The sequence below is a fragment of the Sciurus vulgaris genome (assembly GCF_902686455.1).
Source record: "Sciurus vulgaris genome assembly, chromosome: 11".
Classification (NCBI taxonomy): domain Eukaryota; kingdom Metazoa; phylum Chordata; class Mammalia; order Rodentia; family Sciuridae; genus Sciurus; species Sciurus vulgaris.
Genome location: NC_136472.1, coordinates 16,562,658 through 16,581,035, shown reverse-complemented (window position 1 = coordinate 16,581,035; position 18,378 = coordinate 16,562,658). Strand labels below are relative to the sequence as shown.

Sequence of the window (18,378 nt, the reverse complement as noted above, 5' to 3'; positions counted from 1 at the left end):
GACAAATTGAAGGCATACTATGAATTGGAAGATCTCAAATTATCTAGGATGTACCCCAGGTAAGGAGGAAGAGAAGAATATAGAAAATATGATTTTGAGATATGGATGATGGAATGAGAAGATCAAGTATACATTATTTGGAGCTTCAGGAGGAGATAATATTCAAAGAGATAATGGCTCATAAATTTTTCAGATTTGATGAAAGTCACCAAACCTCAAATTGGGGAAGTCCAGTGAATCTCAAGCAAGATAAAACAACTCATCTAGAGGCATCAAGGTAAGATGCAGAAAAGTTAGAGTTTAGGCAGCTGGAGAGAAAGTCGTACAGACTCTTCGTAGAAAACAGCCAGATCAACATTATAAGGTAGAAAACAGTGAAATATTGTCTCCATTTATGTTAATAAAAAAAGAAGTTAACAAAACTGCTATTAGAAACATTTTAAGACAATCACTTTCCACGTATCCAAGAGGTGAAAGGAGGATGATCTCCAATGGTGAGTGAGTGCAAGAAGGCACACTGAACAAAGATTGGTAAATAATATTAGTAAAGCCTTAACCTTAAAAACATAAGGTTATTGCTTACGTAAAAGCAATATGTAATTTGTTATGTATTACTGGACAAAAGTGGTGTATAAGTTGAAAGGGTGATTAGAATACCCTTTCTTATATTAAGGAGAAAAGTAAAGAAACAGATCAAGACTTTTTTTTTTGGTGGTCCTAGGGATTGAACCCACTGATCAAGACTTGTGAAACTAAATGTACATATCAACTATAAATAAACAAAAAATAGACATAGAGCATGTAACTTCTAGATAAGTAGAGAAGGCAAATGGAGGGTAGGGAGAGTTGGAACTAGTGATTCATCCAGTAGAACAAGCTGAGCTCCCAGGACAGTGATCATTGGTGGTGGTCAAGTGTCTGCTTCTGAATCACTGTGCTGGGGTTAGCACGTGGTAAGTGAAGGAGATGTGTGTAGAAAGGAACAGTGAAGAAAGAACAAGAGTAGAGACAAAGAGAACAGGCCCAAGACAGTTTCCATAAAGGCAAAGTAATAAATTTAAGTAAAAGTTTGTTGGCTGCTGTGTGAGTTGGTCAGCCTGGCTTAAACAGAAGAGCAAGACAATACTTTGATATCTTGCTGACTCATAAATTACTGACTTGTTGAGTGCAAAGTCTGAGTAACCCCCCACATTCTAATAGGGCTTGATCCAAAGTAGGGCTGGGCTGAAGCTGGAGATTGCTTTTTGATGTGATGGAGCTATGCCTTCTTTTAGGAACTGCTGACTTTAGAGGTCAAAGGTGTCATTTAATTGTTCAAGCTCATCTCTGCATCATTAGTCATTTCCCAGACTCCAAGAAGGGCTTTCTCAGGGACATTTATTGAAATTTTGGATTGTTGCTGGTACATCACCATGTAACACATTTGCAATAGACATTTCTCTCTTTATGATGCACTTAAAGCATATTTACAATGCAAAGCATAGATTTTATATGCAATCAAGATGTGCTACCTAATATCTTATTCAAAAGCCTATTGCTTTAATACATTCTTTTCTCTTTATTGAAATTAGTATCTCTGAAATCTAGCTCCAGATATTTTGAGATGATTCAGAATGTTAATGTATATAAAACAACTCAGCACTAAGCTCAGGGTTTGGAGCCAGACTGCCTGAGTTCAAGTTCTTACTCTCATACTTAAAACTTTGAGAGATTTCTTAACCTTTTGGTGCTTCTCATCATGGGACTAATTCTTACACATTGTGAAGATCAAATGAGATAATGAATGTAATTGTACTTAAAATAGTACCTGGTACATACTAAGTATATTATTTATTATTGTATTTATCACCAGGTACTTTATTTTTATTTTGTCTAACTACTTCAGGGATGATTTTAAGGGTTACCTAAAATAACAAGCAAGTAGTGTACATGTCCAACTCCTGGATTAGAAAAAGGTAACTTTAGTTATTTGATAGATACTTGTACCTCTTTGATCCAGGCCCTGTTCTAGGTGCTGACCTTTAAGAGTGATCCTTGCAGGAATTAAAGTTAAGTCCTTAGAGACTGCTTTGTGGCACCCTCGGGTGGAACCATCTGTTAAGTTTGGTAGTACTTGTGATCACGCAGGCTTTTTTGAACAGGATGAGAAAAGACTTCCTCACAAGGTACCAAGGATTTTCTGAATATCTGAACTCTTGGGAGATAAAAAAGTAATCTTCATGGCAAAGTCCATGAGAGAGATGAAAGGATTTAGTTGAATAAAAGAATAAATATATATATCTTTTTATTTATATTATACATATATATTTATTAAGTACCTAGCTATATGCTAGGCCCTATAGTAGTAAGCAACTACTAGTAGTAAGTGTAGTGACTACAGAGTTGTTCTCAAGGAACTTGTGGTAAATTTCCCTGAGTGCAGAGGGGTTTTATTTTTTATTTTTCTGGTACCATGGCTTTAACCCAAGGATACTTTACTACTAAGTCACATCCCCAGCTCTTTTTTTGTTTTTGAGACAGGGTCTTGCTAAATTTCTTAGGACCTTGCTGAGGTTGGCCTAGAACTTGGGATTCTCCTGCCTCAGCCTCCTAAGTTACTGGGCTGGTAGATGTGTACCACGAAGCCTGGCAAACCTTTTTTTTTTTTTTTTTTTTTTTTTTTGGTGTGTTACTGGAGACCAAACCCAGGGCCTTGCTCATGCTAGGGGAGCACTCCACCACCAAGCTACATCCCCAGCCCCCCTGAGGGCAGAATTTTAAGCAGTGAAGTCATTGAATCACTAACTATGGAGAACAGTATGCAGGGCAAAAGATTGGATGCCCAGTTAGAAGAAGCTGCATGATTTTAGGTGAGACATAATGGAGGCTTTGGCTAGACCATAGTGTAGAAAAAAGAGTTTATTAATTTCAAATCTATGCAGTAATAATGTAGTAGCTAATATTTAGTGCTTACTGTTTGTAAGACATTATTTTGTACACTTTGAGTATATTGACATTTAATCTTCATATCAACCTGTATGGAGGGAATGACATGACATAATAGCAAATATTTTGGGGCTAAGCTTTGTGCTAAAGTCTTCACATGAATGATCCCTTCTTCATTTTTGCCACAACTCTGTCATCATTCCCATCTTACCCATAAAAAAAATGAAATTGTAAAGTAGTTAAGTAACTTGCCTTAGGTTACACTCAGTGGCAAAGGTCAAACTTTGAAATGATCTGATTCTAAATCCTTTGTTTTAAAATTACTAACAGATGACTTCAGATACTTAAAAGCTAGAACTGCAGAACATTGGATGAGGCATTGGAAGGATTAAAGATGAAAACCTGGTGTCTGACTGGTGTCTGCCACTGATGATAACAAGTGGAAGGATGGGTTGGAAAAGTTCGTTACAAGCAAAGAGTTTGAGGTGTCGGAGAGACATTGAAGTGGAGAAATGCAATGAGCACTTGCATCTGTGGAGCTGGGGCTCAAGAGAGGGCTGAATTCCAAATAAAAATTTGGCAGTCAACATACAGGTTGTACTTGAAGCTGTGGGAGTATTTGAGTTGGCCCAGGGATCATTAGTGTGAGAAGAGCAGAAGGTTTAGCTTTGAACCCTGGTAGTATGCAAATATTTAAGAAAGGAAAGATGATCCTGAAAAACTAGGGAATTGACTGGTTTAGAACTTTTTTTTTTTTTTTTTAAAGGAACCTGTGTGGCTTTCCAGTGCAAAGAGATAGCACTGGAAACATAGTATGGTTCCTTTGATATGTTTCATCTTTGGATATGTTCATTTTTCTTGCAATCTTGCTATTGTGTTTGGATCTTGCTCTGTCCTTTGGAACCCTAGAGGGCATGGATTCATACTTTAATTTAATTCTCCTTTCATGTGGTATAAAACTAGGGTTTAGTCTTTCCCAAGGCCCACCTCATCAGTAGAGCCAAATGGACAATAGCTCATTTTCTTCCTATGATTGGGCTTGTGCCTGACTGTCCTATCTAATCCTATTGTATTTCTCTCTTGCTTGTTCCTTGACTCTTATCTGTCTTTGCTTTTCTAATTCTTCTTCAACTGGGTCTCTAGCTGCTGCCACTCCAGACCTGTACTACCTAGCAGCCTATCTAAAATTATGTCTCCGTTTATGTCTTCCTATTCAGAATTTTGTCCAAGAGTGGTAAGCGTAGCCAATAGGGCATGTTACACCCTGTGACTGACAGGATGCTACTTGATGTGAAGTTGCCCCCATCAACAAGTTCTCCGTGCAGAACAGTTCCTAGCACACTCAAGATAAGCATCTTTTTTTTTTTTTTTTTTTTTTTTTTGCGGTGCTGGGGATTGAACCCAGGGCCTTGTGCTTACGAGGCAAACACACTACCAACTGAGCTATATCTCCAGCCCCAAGATAAGCATCTTGAAGGACTGACAGGACTGACCTGGGAACCCATATCCCCTTTACTCTTTTAACTCCTGTCCTTTATCCTATTGTGTACCCTGATTGCAGCAGACCTATTGCTACATCAACCCAGACTTTTAGGGTTCAAGTGGAACCTGTGCAGACTGGAGGCTTGTTCTTAGGAAGCAGCTCTCCACTGTATTGCATGTACAACATTGAGCAGAGAATAGTAGGTTTGCAACATAACAGTACCCTGTAACCAACACGGGTAAAAGAGATAATGATGGGTGCCTCTACTGGCAGAGTGGGCCCCCAGCCAGGAGTCCCACCTCCAGCAAAAGGGCATGCACCTTCAGTATGCACCCCCAACCCTATCCTAGCTTGATTATTATTTAAAAAAAATTTTTTTTGCTGTTAAACTGCCACTGTAGTTTTTATTGACTGTACATTTTAAAATGTTTTATTCTAATTTGTTGTACATGACAGTAGAATGCATTTATACATTTTGATTGATCATACATAAATGGAGTAAAATCTCTTATCTTTCTGATTATACATATTGTAGGATCACATTGGTCATGCAGTCTATATGTATATGAAGTAATAATGTCTGTTTTACTCTGTTATCATTCCTATCCCCTTCCCCTTCCCCTCCCTTCATTCCTCTCTATCTAATATAAACTAACTCTATTCTTCCCTAACCCCTCCCGTTGCCCCACCTTATTGTGTATTAGCACCTGCATATCAGAGAAAACATTGGGCCTTTGGTTTTTGGGTTTGGCTTATTTCACTTAGCATGATATTCTCTAACTCCATCCATTTACCAACAAATGCCATAATTTCATTCTTTAAGGCTGAGTAATATTCATATATATATATATATATGAATATATATATATCTCACATTTTCTTTATCCACTCATCTGTTGAAGGACATCTAGGTTCCATTTTTTAGCTATGGTTAATTGAGCTGCTATAAACATTGGTGTGGCTGCATCACTGCAATATGCTGATTTTAAGTCCTTCCAACTTGATACATTTTTCAAATTTTGGTTTAAATGCTAGGGATGTAGCTCAGTAATAGAGTGAGTGCTTAGCATGTGTGAAGCCCGGGTTTGATCACCAGCACTAAAACCATTACAAAAACCCAAACCCAACTTAAAACAAAAATATTGGTTTATGTTATAAGAGCTTATATAATTTTTTTTTTTTCCTGTACATCCATAGTAGGTAAGTGCTCTACCACTGAGCTACAATCCCAAGTCTGATTTTTGGCATTTTTAAACCCATATTTCACTGAAAGTAGAGGTTTATTTGCCTGCCATCCTCAAATCTCACAGCCCTAGCACTGCATGAAATGAGAGCACACAGGAAAGGGGATGCAATTGATTTTGAGTCCTAGCTAGTCATTTGAAGTCTACAATCTGCTTCCAGCTTGTTTTTGAGGGGAATTTCTATGAAGAAACCTGGCTCAATTTGATCTCATCATGTCTTCTCATTACATTTGAGAAGCCAGGCCCCAAAGCTCATGCTGGACCTGGTTAATGTCTGATTGTGGATGCTTGGTAACTCAGCTCTGACCCACCTTTATTTCCTATAAAGCATCTTGAACTCTAACTCATTCTAGTAATAGTACCTCATTGCCAGTTGCTTTGTAAGGCACATTCTTCCTAGTGTCACTTAATGTGAAACTGATTTTTTTTTTTTTTAAACAGTATTGGGGATTGAACCCAGGGGTGCTTACCAATGAGCTAACTCTCCTTTCTTTTTTGGGGGGGAGGGGGTTACCCCTACCCAAACTCAGGGGATTGAACTCAGGGGCATTCAAACTTTGAGCCACAGCTCCAACCCTATTTTGTATTTTATTTAGAGACAGGGTCTCACTGAGTTACTTAACACCTCGCTTTTTGCTGAGGCTGGCTTTGAACTCATGATCCTCCTGCTTCAGCCTCCCGAGCAGCTGGGATTACAGGTGTGTGCCACTGCGCCCGGCTTCCATCCCTTTTTATTTTTTTATTTTGAAATAAGATCTCACTAAATTGCTGAGACTGGCCTTGACCTTGCAATCGTCTTGCCTCAGCCTTCCAAGTCACTGGGACACTATGTGTCCCATGCCTTGCTGAAACAGACTTTTAAAAATAAAATCCTGACTACTTTAGTATTTGATTCATTCTGCAAATATTTTTCCAATAACTCCTTTATACAGATACGAAGGCTTAGGGTGCTTCCTGCTTTTAAGTACCAATTTCAGGGACAGAGACTGTAAATTAATGAATTAATGAGTTAAGTATTATTATAATGAACACTTGCACATTTAGAAGAGAGGTGAACTCTGCTGGAGAGAGGAAAGGCTTCCCTGAGTTGATATTTGGATTAGTTTGAAAGGATAATTAGGATTCTGCTCATTGGAGAACATTTGAAACCATTAAAGTCAGGTGGAATAATGTGCAAAAGAACAGAAGTGTGAAAAGAATATGGTTCATTAGGCATCTAAGTAGGCAAGGGGAACCTTTTCTTTGTAGAGACATTTCATCCAGTAAGTGAAGTGATTAAAATAGAATATCACCATTTTGCAATCCATAATAAATAAATCTTGGGCACTGAGCATCAGTAGCTGCTAACATCACAAAAAGTGACAGACACCACTTGTAAAGTAGTTTAAAAAAATCAGGCTGGGGTTGTGGCTCAGTGGTGGAGTGCCCCAAGTTCTATCCCTAGTACCATTGGGGGAAAAGAAAAAGCCTCTAGATTCAACTACTGTTTGACAGGAAAATCAAAGGATGGGGAAACATTGAACTACACAGAATGTTATTAGCTAAACAGTGTGGGGACATTACAAAATAAATTCCCAATTCCCTTAATAAATTAACTATAAGAAAATGGAAACCTATAGTAAGACATTGATCTCAATGCATGGTTTTACTTGGATCCTGATATACAGATGACATTTTATGAGACAATTGGAGATTTAAATACTAGATGTTTGACGTTACAAAGGGATGATTATTTTTTTAGATGAGATGGTGATATTGTGGGTTATAATGACTTCCTTTGAAATTTGAGCAGTATGCTGAGATTTTAATAGATGAAATATCATGATGAGAAAATTTGCTTCTAACTAGTATAGGAAAGAGTGGATGGGATGAAACATGGTTGGCTTTGAGTGGGTAATGGGTACATGGAAGTTCATTATAGTATTCTACTTGATTTTTATGTAGATTTGAGAGGCTCTGTAATAAAAAGTTTTGTTTTAATGGTAAATTTGAGAACTAATAGTTCCACATGGCTGAGGCACAGGGGCACCAAGGGAGCAGCAGAAAGTGGGGTCGACAGGGGCCAGTGCTAGCCAAGGTGCTGCTTGGGTTATGAAGTTCTTTTACTGTTATAGGAAGGCAAATGGATTTCAGACCACCTGAGACCCAGGAATCTGGCTGGCCTCGAGTAGCCACAAGGATGGCATGAGCGGAGCTCAACAGAGGAGACACGCATCACATTTTTAAAAAGGGCAGCTTTGCTTCTAACTTTTATAGGATGTGACTTCTGGGCAATATTTCATTTAAAAATAGGGTTCTGGAGGACTGAATTTTTTTTTTTTCTATAGCAATTGAGGGAACAGTTGAATATTTTAAAGGCAATAACTTGAGGTTATGAAGACTGTAGTACAGAAGTGCAGAACATGGGGAAATTGGCCATTTGTAATACCTCAAATGAATGAGAAGTTTAAGGGGAATTTAGCTAATGGAGATTTGGTCCAGGAGATAGACCTTTAGTGATAATTGTAGTAGTTATTTCCCAGACCACAATCCTAGGAAGGACAACAAAAAGGGTGTGAAAATATGCTCATTTTTCATTAATAGCAAACGGAGCCACTCTGAGCACCTACCAGGGTGTGGGCTGGAATGGGGTTCCTTCTTTTTCTATCCTGTTCTTGGCAGAGCACCAGAACTCTCCATCCTCTTGCTACAGTCTCAGTGTCAGGAGCAGAATATTCTGTCTGGTCTTTTGGGCACTGTGATCAGTTGTGTCAGGAGGTAAGGAATAACACCAGATGACTGGCTCACAGTAACCACCTCTGTCGGTTGGTCCTGTTTCAACTCTAGCAGTATCCCATCCACACACCACACACATCTACTTAACGGTACTCTACCTTCTTCCAGCAGTGTGAACTCCAAACTGTAAGACCCCCACAGTTAACCACTTTCCCTTTTCTCTACAACCTTGGAGTTTGTCCACCTAGGAAAATCCACTGACCTTCCTCCTATTAATCTTTTCCAGAGCTAATGTCTGTCTGATCCCTGTGCCTTTAAAGCACCTGGACATACATTCATGCGCCAAGTTGCCTCTGTCTAATGAAAATAAACTATTAACATTTCAGACTTACAGGTGAAAATCTTTTAGGTGCATCTTCAGGAATCTCCACCCTACTAGCTTCTACTCCATGCTGGTTTCATGTGTGGTTTCACTTTTCCTATTGCCCTTTCAACATGATGGCTTGAATGAGGCCTCCTTAGTTCTGAGCTTTTGTGCTTGTTAAGGCAGTTCTTAAGTCCTCTTGGATTATGGAACGCCTTGAAATTTTAATGATAGGTATGGACCTTCTCCAGAAAAATTCCCACAATCATTGTTTTGCTTACAATTTGAAAGATCTTCAAGGCTGTGCCTTCTGCATCAGACAGACTTGGCTGTGGAGGGTTCCTTGATAAAAATGCAGTATTTTTGGTCCTACTCTAGACTTATTAAATCAGAATTTCTGGTAGTAGAATCAGCAATTTAAACAAACTCCCTGGTAATTCTCAAGTCCACTAAAATTTGGGAAATTCTGCTCTAAAAGCTCAGTTTTTCTTTATGGTCTATCTCTTTTTTCCCCCTCCAAGTTACTTAACTCTGGAATCCAAGCCGCATCCCAAGAGAACAGTTACTTTCCTATAGGGCTAAAAAGTGAAACCCTTTCTTGGAGGTGCCCTAAAGTCTGACATTGGCTCTGGGTCTTTCATTTCCAAGCACAGTTCTAAATTCAGGGAACTGAATCATGTCCCAGAAAACCACACTTCATTACTTCTATCCATTTCTCAGCCGCTCTTTCTGTGCTCATCTTCCCTCATCCACCCTGGAACTTTCCACTGAAGCAAGGCGCCTTATGCTTCTGTGTGTTTGCCTCATCCTAGGTGTATTATTCTTGTGAGATAGCCAGCAATCTAGAGCTAGAGGTCTTGTAAGTGGGGTTAGAGGGATGCAGTAAAAAACTTTGCAGAGTTAAGCCTACATCTAGCAGGTCCAGCTACTTTCTTGAGGTTCAGAACTAATAATGGCAGAGGTCATATTGGGTAACTTTCTTTTGAGTCTTTTTTACCAGCTGTGAAATTTTTAACAATATAATTCAAAATAATTTAGAAAGTATGAAAAGTTATTTTTTTTTAAAGTACAGGATAAACAAATTATAATCCTTGGGTCCCACCATTCAGAGGCAACCACTATTAATATTTTTACATCCATTCATCGTTTTTTTTCTATGTTTTAAGTAACATAATAGAGCTTATACTACATATAAAACTTTGCTATCTGCTTTTCATGTCCTACATTGTTTTATAACATTTCTAATTTGATTCCTCAAAACCATAATTTTTTTCATGGCTGCATGCATATACCATTATTTATTTAACTTTTGCTCAGTTGTTGAATACTTAAATGTAATATCTATGTGTAGTATTATAAATATTCTGTAATAAACATATTTGTGCCTAAATCTTTGTTTTCTCGATTATTTCCTTAGAAAAGAAATTGCCGGATCAAAAGTTCTGAACATTTTTAAGGCCTTTGTTATACAGTACCAAACTATTTTTCAGAAAGTTTAAATCAATGGGAATGTCTGTCTTACCACATGTAAAAGTTGCACTCACATCAAAAATGCTTCAAAGAACTTGCACACAAGCAGATAGGACAATGAAAGGAGGCAAATAGGAGTGAGAGGAGAGAAAGGAAAACAACTTCTTTCTCCTGAGGAGGGGGGTCTATCTCATTAATAATAGAACCATAACTCCTCAACCCTGCCCCACATCCTCTTAGATTGTTCAGACTTGAAAAATATTTATGATAGAATTATGAGTACATTTTGGACTCTGAACCTTCACCCAGTTTGCCATTAGAGATTCTTCAGAGACCAGCTTCCTTTCTTCTTGTTCCTTCTGCTTTGTCTACTGTTGATTTCTCTCTGGCCCCTTCACCGCTAAGACAATTGCATATCCTTCTCCCATGCTGTTCCTGTCTCAAAACCAAGTAGCACTTGCCTCTCTTGGTAAGTGAAAGTCCTTGTTGGCCAACTCTGTGTTCTCGGCTGCTAACGCTCCTCCCCAGTCCCCACCCTGCCTTCATCCCTCCCAGGGGAGCCTTCATTCATTCAAGAACTAGGAACATGCTCCCCAGAGATTTGGCAGGGATAAGAAAGCATCATCCCGTGCCAAAGGAAGTCCGTTCTTCACCAGTTGCAGACCCTTATCTCAGGATCAGTAAATTTTTCAATTCTGTTCTAACTCAAATCGAGCTCTTTTCATCCCAATGCACTCCTTAGCACTACTTTAGAAGTAGGACTTGTTTTTATTAACTTTCCTGGTTTGTCACTATTTTACCAAGGAGACCTTGGTTCTCATGCAAATAGGTCTCCAGCATTTTGTCTTGCTACCCTAGATTTCCTAAGGCGCATTTGTACATTAGCCCCCACCCCTGCCATTTGCCCCCACACCCAAGTTAATAAATAAATACCATCCCCTGAAATTTGTTTGAAAAACTGGTAGTTGAGATTTAGAATATCCTCTGACATAGGTGAAAAACACTTTGTTACTAGTACTATTTCTTCTTTGACTAGGGGCATGACCATAATTAAGGCCATGTATTCTCTAGGCTCCAGATTCTTTATCTATAAAATGAGTATTGTAATATTTAGCTTCCTGTCAGCTCTGGAAGTGACTTGATCTAAAGGGAAAGGGTCATTTTAAGGTTCACTGCAGAAATCAAAGACATAGGAAGCTAAGGATAAGGACAAATGTATTGGGAAATGAATAGATCAATTATAATTTACATTATGAAATAAACTAACACAGAAGTTGGTCCTACTGTACCCTAGACTGTGATAAAGCATCACAAATCAATGAGGGAAAAGTCACCAGATGGTATTGAGATAATGGACTTAAGAAACAAAAGAATCTTTGGATTTCTTCCCCTCATACCACACACTACTTTTTAAAGAGATTTAAAAGATTTAAAGAGTTATATTTTAGAAATTAGAAATCAATGATAAATAAAAGGTACTCTTAACAATTGGAGACTTAATAATACCCTATTGAATGACGAATGGATAGCAGAAGAAGTCAGGGATGAAATAAAAAAAGAGGTTAATAAGCATAGCGACACAACATATCAAAATCTGAAATACTATGAAGGCAATTTTAAGAGGAAAGTTTATTGCATCAATCTCATTCATTAAAAGAATAGAAAGTCACCAAACAAATATCCTAACATTATATCTCCAAGTCCTAGGAAAAGAAGAAAAAAATCAACACCAAAAGCAGAAGACGGAATTAAAATCAGAACTGAAAATCAATGAAATTGAAACAAAATTCAAAAAAATCAACAAAACAAAAAGTTGATTCTTTGGAAAAATAAAATTGATAAACTGTTAGCCAAGTTTATAAAGAGAAAAGATACAAGACTCAAATTACTAAAATTTGTGATAAAAAAAGGAAATACCACAGACTTACTGACATACAATAAACTATTTTGAAAATTTATACTCCAATAAAATAGAAAATCTTGGAGACATTGACAAATTTCTAGAGACACCTACCAAATTGAATCAAGAGGACGTAGAAAATTTAAACAGATCAACTTCAAGCAATGAAATTGAAGAGACCATCAAAAGCCTACCAGCAAAGAAAAGCCCAGGCAGGACCAGATCTTCAAAGAACTAACACCAATCCTTCTCAAACTATTTGATGAAATAGAAAAGGAGGGAACCCTTCCAAACTCATTCTATGAAGCTAGAATCACCCTGATTTGAAAACTAGACAAAGGTAAACCAAGAAAAGAAAATTTCTGACCAATATCCCTAATGAACATTAACAAAATATTGGCAAATCACATACAAAAACATTTAAAAGATGGTTCACTGTGATCAAGTGGGGTTTATCCGAGAAATACAAAGTTGGTTGAACATGGAAATCAATAAATGTAATCCATCACATCAAAAGACTTAGAAGATTCACATGATTATCTCAATAGATGCAGAAAAAACATTTTTTTCTTGTTCAAAACACTAGAAAAAGTAGGGACAGTGAGAACATACCTCAACATTGTAAAAGCTATATATGTTAAACCCAAGGCCAATATTATTCTAAATGGAGAAAAATGGAAAGCACTCTCTCTAAAAACTGGAACAAAAGAGGGATGCCCTGTTTGACCACTTGTATTCAACATAGGCCTTTAAACTCTAGCCAGAGCAGTTAGGCAAAAGAAACAAAGTGATATGAATAGGAAAGGAAGAGCTCAACCTGTCACTATTTGCCCATGATATGATTCTATATTTAGAAGATACAAAAAACTCCACCAGAAAAATTCTAGAACTCAAATGAATTCAGCAAAGTATCTGAATTATAAAATCAACATCCATAAACCAATTGAGTTCCTATACACCAATGATGAATCAACTGAAAGAGAAATTAGGAAAACTACCCATTCACCATAGCCTAAAAAAAAACCAAAAAACAAAAAACAAAACTTAGGAATCAACCTAACAAAAGAGGTGAAAGACCTCTACAATGAAGAATAAAGAAAACTAGAGAAAGAAGTCGAAAAAGACCTTAGAAAATGGAAAGATCTCCCATGTTCTTGGATAGGCAGAATTAATATTGTCAAAATGGTCATACTACCAAAAGGACTATAGAGATTTAGTGCAATTCCCATTAAAATTCCAATGATGTTCTTCATAGAAATTGAAAAAATAGGAAATTCGTTTGGAAAAACAAGAGGCCCAGAATAGCCAAAGCAATCTTCAGTGCAAAGAGTGAAGCAGGAGGCATCACAATACCTTAAATTACACTACACAGCTATAGGAACAAAAATGGCATGGTATTGGCACCAAAACAAACAAGAAGATCAATGGAACAGAATTGAAGACACAGACAAACCCACATAATTACAGTTACCTTATACTAGACAAAGGCACCCAAAACATACATTGGAGAAAAGATAGCCTCTTCAACAAATGTTCTCGGAAAACTGGAAATTCGTACGTAGCAGAATTAAACTGAACATCTATCTCTCACCCTGCACAAAATTCGAAGTGGATCAAGTACCTAGGCATTACACCAGAGACCCTGTGCTTATTAGAAGAAAATGTAGGCCCAACTCTCCATCATGACAGCTTAGGAACAGACTTCCTTAATAAGACTTCTAAAGCACAAGAAGTCAAATCAAAAATCAATAATGGGATTGTATCAAATTAAAAAACTTCTTTACAGCAAAGGAAACAATCAGGAATGTGAAGAGAGAGCATGTAGAATGGGAGAAAATCTTTACCACCTGCAACAGAGCATTGATCTACAGGATGTATAAAGAACTCAAAAAACATAATGCCAAAAACCAAATGACCCAATGGATAAATTGGGAAAGGAACTGAACAGACACTTCACAGGTCTTAAGCAACTTATCCAAACCCTGTCTCAAAATAAATTAAAAAAAAAAAAAAAAAAAAAAAAAGGGCTGGGAATGTAGCTCAGTGGTATGTCACCCTGGTTTCAATCCCCAGTACTGCATAATAATAATAATAATAAATATAATAATAATAATAATAGAAGCAAAAGCAAAACAACTGAATATTAAATTTTGAGAAAAGTTTGCAAACCTTAATAAAATATGATAGGCCTAGGCTAGGCACACTGACATTGGTGTGTAGTCCAGTTACTTGGGAGGCTGAAGTAGGAGAATCACAAGTTCAAGGCCAACCTGGGAAACAGGCATCATTGCAAAATTCTGTCTCGAAAAAAATCAACTAATAACTGACTTCCTTTAGAGTACTGACAGAAAAATGAAGTGGAAGTAAAGAGACTTCCTCTGTATCTTCTCTCTCCCTATCCCAGTTTTCCTTACTGTTAACTTCTTGGTTTTTGTAGTACATTTTCTACAGTTGATGAATTGATGTTGATACATTAGTACTGATTAAAGAGTATAGTTTGCATTAGGGTTCATTTTGTGTTGTCCATTCTATGTTTTATTGTATGTGGCACTGGGGATTGAACCCATGAGTACTTTATCACTGAACCACTCCTTAGCCTGTTTTGTCTTTTTATTTGAGACAGGGTCTTCCTAAGTTGCTCAGGTGGGCCTCAAACTTGCTCTCCTCCTGCCTCAGCCTCCCTAGTTGCTGGATTACAGGTGTGCACCACCCTGCCTGGCAGTTGTGGGGCTTTTTAAATAAGAGAAAATCCATGGAAGAGTAATTGACAGATGGTAAGAACTAAAATACTAGTTTTCATTATGACTATTAGTTGTGTTTATTGTGGTGCAGGGTTAGGAGGCTTTCCAATGCTTTTCAAATCCCAGTACACATGGTCACCTGCTCATAAGGGAAGGGAACATTTGCTGAGACTTTCTAGTTCCAGCTGTATACCAGACTGTGATAAGAGACTTTTCACACCTTATTTCACTGAGTGATAGTTGACACTTATCTCTTTATTATAGAAACATGAGACTGAGAAAAAGGACAGACTTGCCCAAGGTCACACAGTAAATGGCAGAGCTGAATTTTCACCTCTGATCTGTCTCATGTCAATTCTCTTTCATTCCTATTTAGTTACTTTTTTAATGAGTAAGAAATCCAAATGACATAGAAGTTAATGAGGCATCAATCCTTCCCTATTCCCTTTTCATCTTTACTCCCATTTTTATTTTCACAGAGAAATATTTGCTATTAGAGTTTCATTACAACCTTATGTATTTGTGGTCATGAAGATAGATATCTCTACACATAAGCCCCTTCCTCCCACCCTTCCTTTCTCCCTCCCTTCTTTTCTCCTTTTTAACAAATACTGATGATTCTGTGTGTATTTGTTATGTAACTTAAAAAATATTTTGAACATCTGCCCATATTGAACTCTATTCTGTATTGTGCACCATTAAATTTATTTGCTCTTTCCCCTATTGATGAACATTTTGGTCGTTACCAACTGTTACCCTTTCAAACAATGTTTTATTGAGAACTTATTTCATCTGTATCTTTGCATGTATGTGGGAGAAGCTCAGTAACAGATTTCCAACATTGTTCATGCAAGCAGAGTTCCTTACATGATATCATTCTGAATTTTGGTACTGCTTAGATCACGTGGCAGTGATGTAAAAGGAACATAGTTAGCATTTGTGAATTGCACCAGAAAAATCTAAAGGTAACCCTAGTGTTATTCTTTCCAACTTTGGTCTTCATTTCACTGTATTCTGGCAAAATTAGGCCTATTCTCAAGAGAAAGAAGGGGGAATCCTATCATGAATTAGGGAAGAATGGGAATGGTATTACTACTTGGTCATCTTTCTTAGCCTCTTAGAATGAACATCATTCAGTTGTTATTTTAAGCTTCTTGCTTGTATCTTGCCAATGAAGTGGGCTATTTTTAGGAGTTGTGGTGGATTCCATGGGGTCATGCACCTAGTTTTATCTCCTGTGATTACCTTGGACTATTAGCATGTATTAATAAGGCAGAGCTAGCTCTGGGAAGTCTAGCCTGAATTTTGGAGCAGGATTATATCATGTGCACTGGTAAGTCTTGGGTACTTGCTATATTTTTATCCACTTGAGGCTCTTTTGCTGTTGACCCACTTCCTAACATGAGTCGAGCTGCACATCTGTGCCTCTAGTAGCTGACATTGTAACGAGGTAAGAGACCAGCAGAGAAGTTATAATAGCAACAGGCATGCAATATTCTGGAAACTTTAAAATCACAGGGAAAAGCTTTTGTGAAAGGTGAGTGTCAGGAATGGAGAGAGGAATATCAGGATGGGGATTTGGAAGGAAATGAAAATAAATATAATAACTTATGTAATACTGTAGTAAGTACTCCATTGAAGATTGAGTATTCAGTATCTAAAATGCTTCGGACCAAAAGTGTTTCAGACCTTGGATAGTTTAGGATTTTGGAATATTTGCATATGCATAATAAGATATCTTGGGGCTAGGATCCAAGTCTGAATACAAAATTCATTTATTCTTCATGTATACCTTATATACATAGGCCGAAAGTCATTTTTAAAATAATTTTTATTCTAATTAGTTGTACATGACAGTAGAATGCATTTATACATTTTGATAAATCATACATAGATTGTAATTTCTCATTTTTCTGATTGTACATATTGTAGGATCATATCAGTCATATAATCATATATGTACATATATGTACATGAGATATAACCCAATAAATGGGCTAAGGAACTGAACAGACACTTCACAGAAAAAGAAATACAATCTATCAACAAACACGACAAAATGTTCAACATCTCTAGCAATTAGAGAAATGCAAATCAAAACTACTCCAAGATTTCATCTCGCTCCAATCAGAATGGCAATTATCAAGAATACAAGCAACAATAAATGTTGGCAGATGTGGGGAAAAAGGTATACTCATACATTGCTGGTGGGACTGCATATTGGTGCAACCACTCTGGAAAGTCGTAGATTCCTAAGATTCCTCAGAAAACTTGGAATGAAACCACCATTTGACTCATCTTTCCCATTCCTTGATTTATACCCAGAGAATTTAAAATCAACATACTACAGTGACTCAGCCACATCAATGTTTATAGCAGTTCAATTCACAATAGCTAAACTATGGAACCAACTTATATGACCTTCAACAGATGAATGAATAAAGAAAATGTGATTATATATATATATGATGTGATTATATATATGTATATATATACACACACGCATATATACATACACACAGTGGAATGTTACTGAGCTTTAAAGAAGAATGAAATTATGGTATTTGCTGGTAAATGAATGAAGTTGGAGAATATCATGCTAAGCAAAATAAGCCAATCCCAAAAAAACAAAGGAAGACTGTTTCCTCTAATATGTGGATGCTAATTCACAATGGGGTGGGGGCTAGGGAAGAATAGTTACTTAATGTTTTTTTTCTGGTATAGGAATTGAACCCAGTTATGCTTGGCCACTGAGTCACATGCCCAGCCCTTTTTAAATTTATTTATTTTTTTATTTTTATTAAAATCTTTTTTTATTTTTACAGACTGCATTTTGATTCATTGTACACAATTGGGGTACAACTTTTCATTTCTGTGGTTGTACACGATGTAGATTCACACCATTCATGTAATCATACATATACATATAGGGTAAGACTGTCTGTTTCATTTTACTATCTTTCTGTCCTCCACTCCCTTCCACCCCATTTTCCTCTACACCATCCAAAGTTCCTTCATTCTTCTCCCCGCACCCTGCCACCTCCCTACCCCACAATCCATTATGTATTGTCATGCACTTATCAGAGAAAGCATTCGACCTTTGGTTTTTTGAGCTTGGCCTATTTCACGTAGCCTGATATTTTCCAACTTCATCCATTTACCATCAAATGCCATAATTTTATTCTTCTTTATGGCTGAGTAATATTCCATTGTGTATATATACCACAGTTTCTTTATCCATTCATCAATTGAAGGACAATTCTTGGTTGGTTTCACAATCTGGCTATTGTGAATTGAGCAGCTATGAATACTGATGTGGTTGTATCTCTGTAGTATGCTGATTTTAAGTCCTTTGGGTATAAACCAAGGTGTGGGATAGCTGGGTCAAATGGTGGGTTCATTCCAAGTTTTCTGAGGAATCTCTATACTGCTTTCCAGAGGGGCTGCACTAATTTGCAATGCCACCAGCAATGTGTGAGTGTGCCTTTTCCCCCACATCCACGCCAACACTTATTATTGCTTGTGTTCTTGAGAGT

General features: G+C 37.2%; 2 protein-coding genes across 5 annotated transcripts in view; both read left to right on the top strand.

Annotated features, from left to right (window-relative positions):
• Positions 1 to 10,125, top strand: part of CTNND1 (catenin delta 1) — a 63,536-nt gene extending 53,411 nt beyond the window's left edge. For 2 of the 4 annotated variants that reach the window (XM_079102259.1, XM_079102256.1), the window contains one exon: positions 194 to 10,125. In XM_079102259.1, the coding sequence (XP_078958385.1) occupies positions 194 to 199 (6 nt within the window). In that variant the 3' untranslated portion in view covers positions 200 to 10,125. The remainder of the gene's footprint in view (positions 1 to 193) is intronic. The other 2 variants (XR_013757573.1, XR_013757574.1) reach the window with 2 other exon arrangements.
• Positions 190 to 18,378, top strand: part of LOC306638937 (olfactory receptor 6Q1) — a 186,547-nt gene continuing 168,358 nt past the window's right edge. The window contains exons 1-2 of the mRNA XM_079102391.1: positions 190 to 277; positions 14,725 to 16,175. The gene's annotated coding sequence lies outside the window, so the exon portion shown is untranslated. The remainder of the gene's footprint in view (positions 278 to 14,724; positions 16,176 to 18,378) is intronic.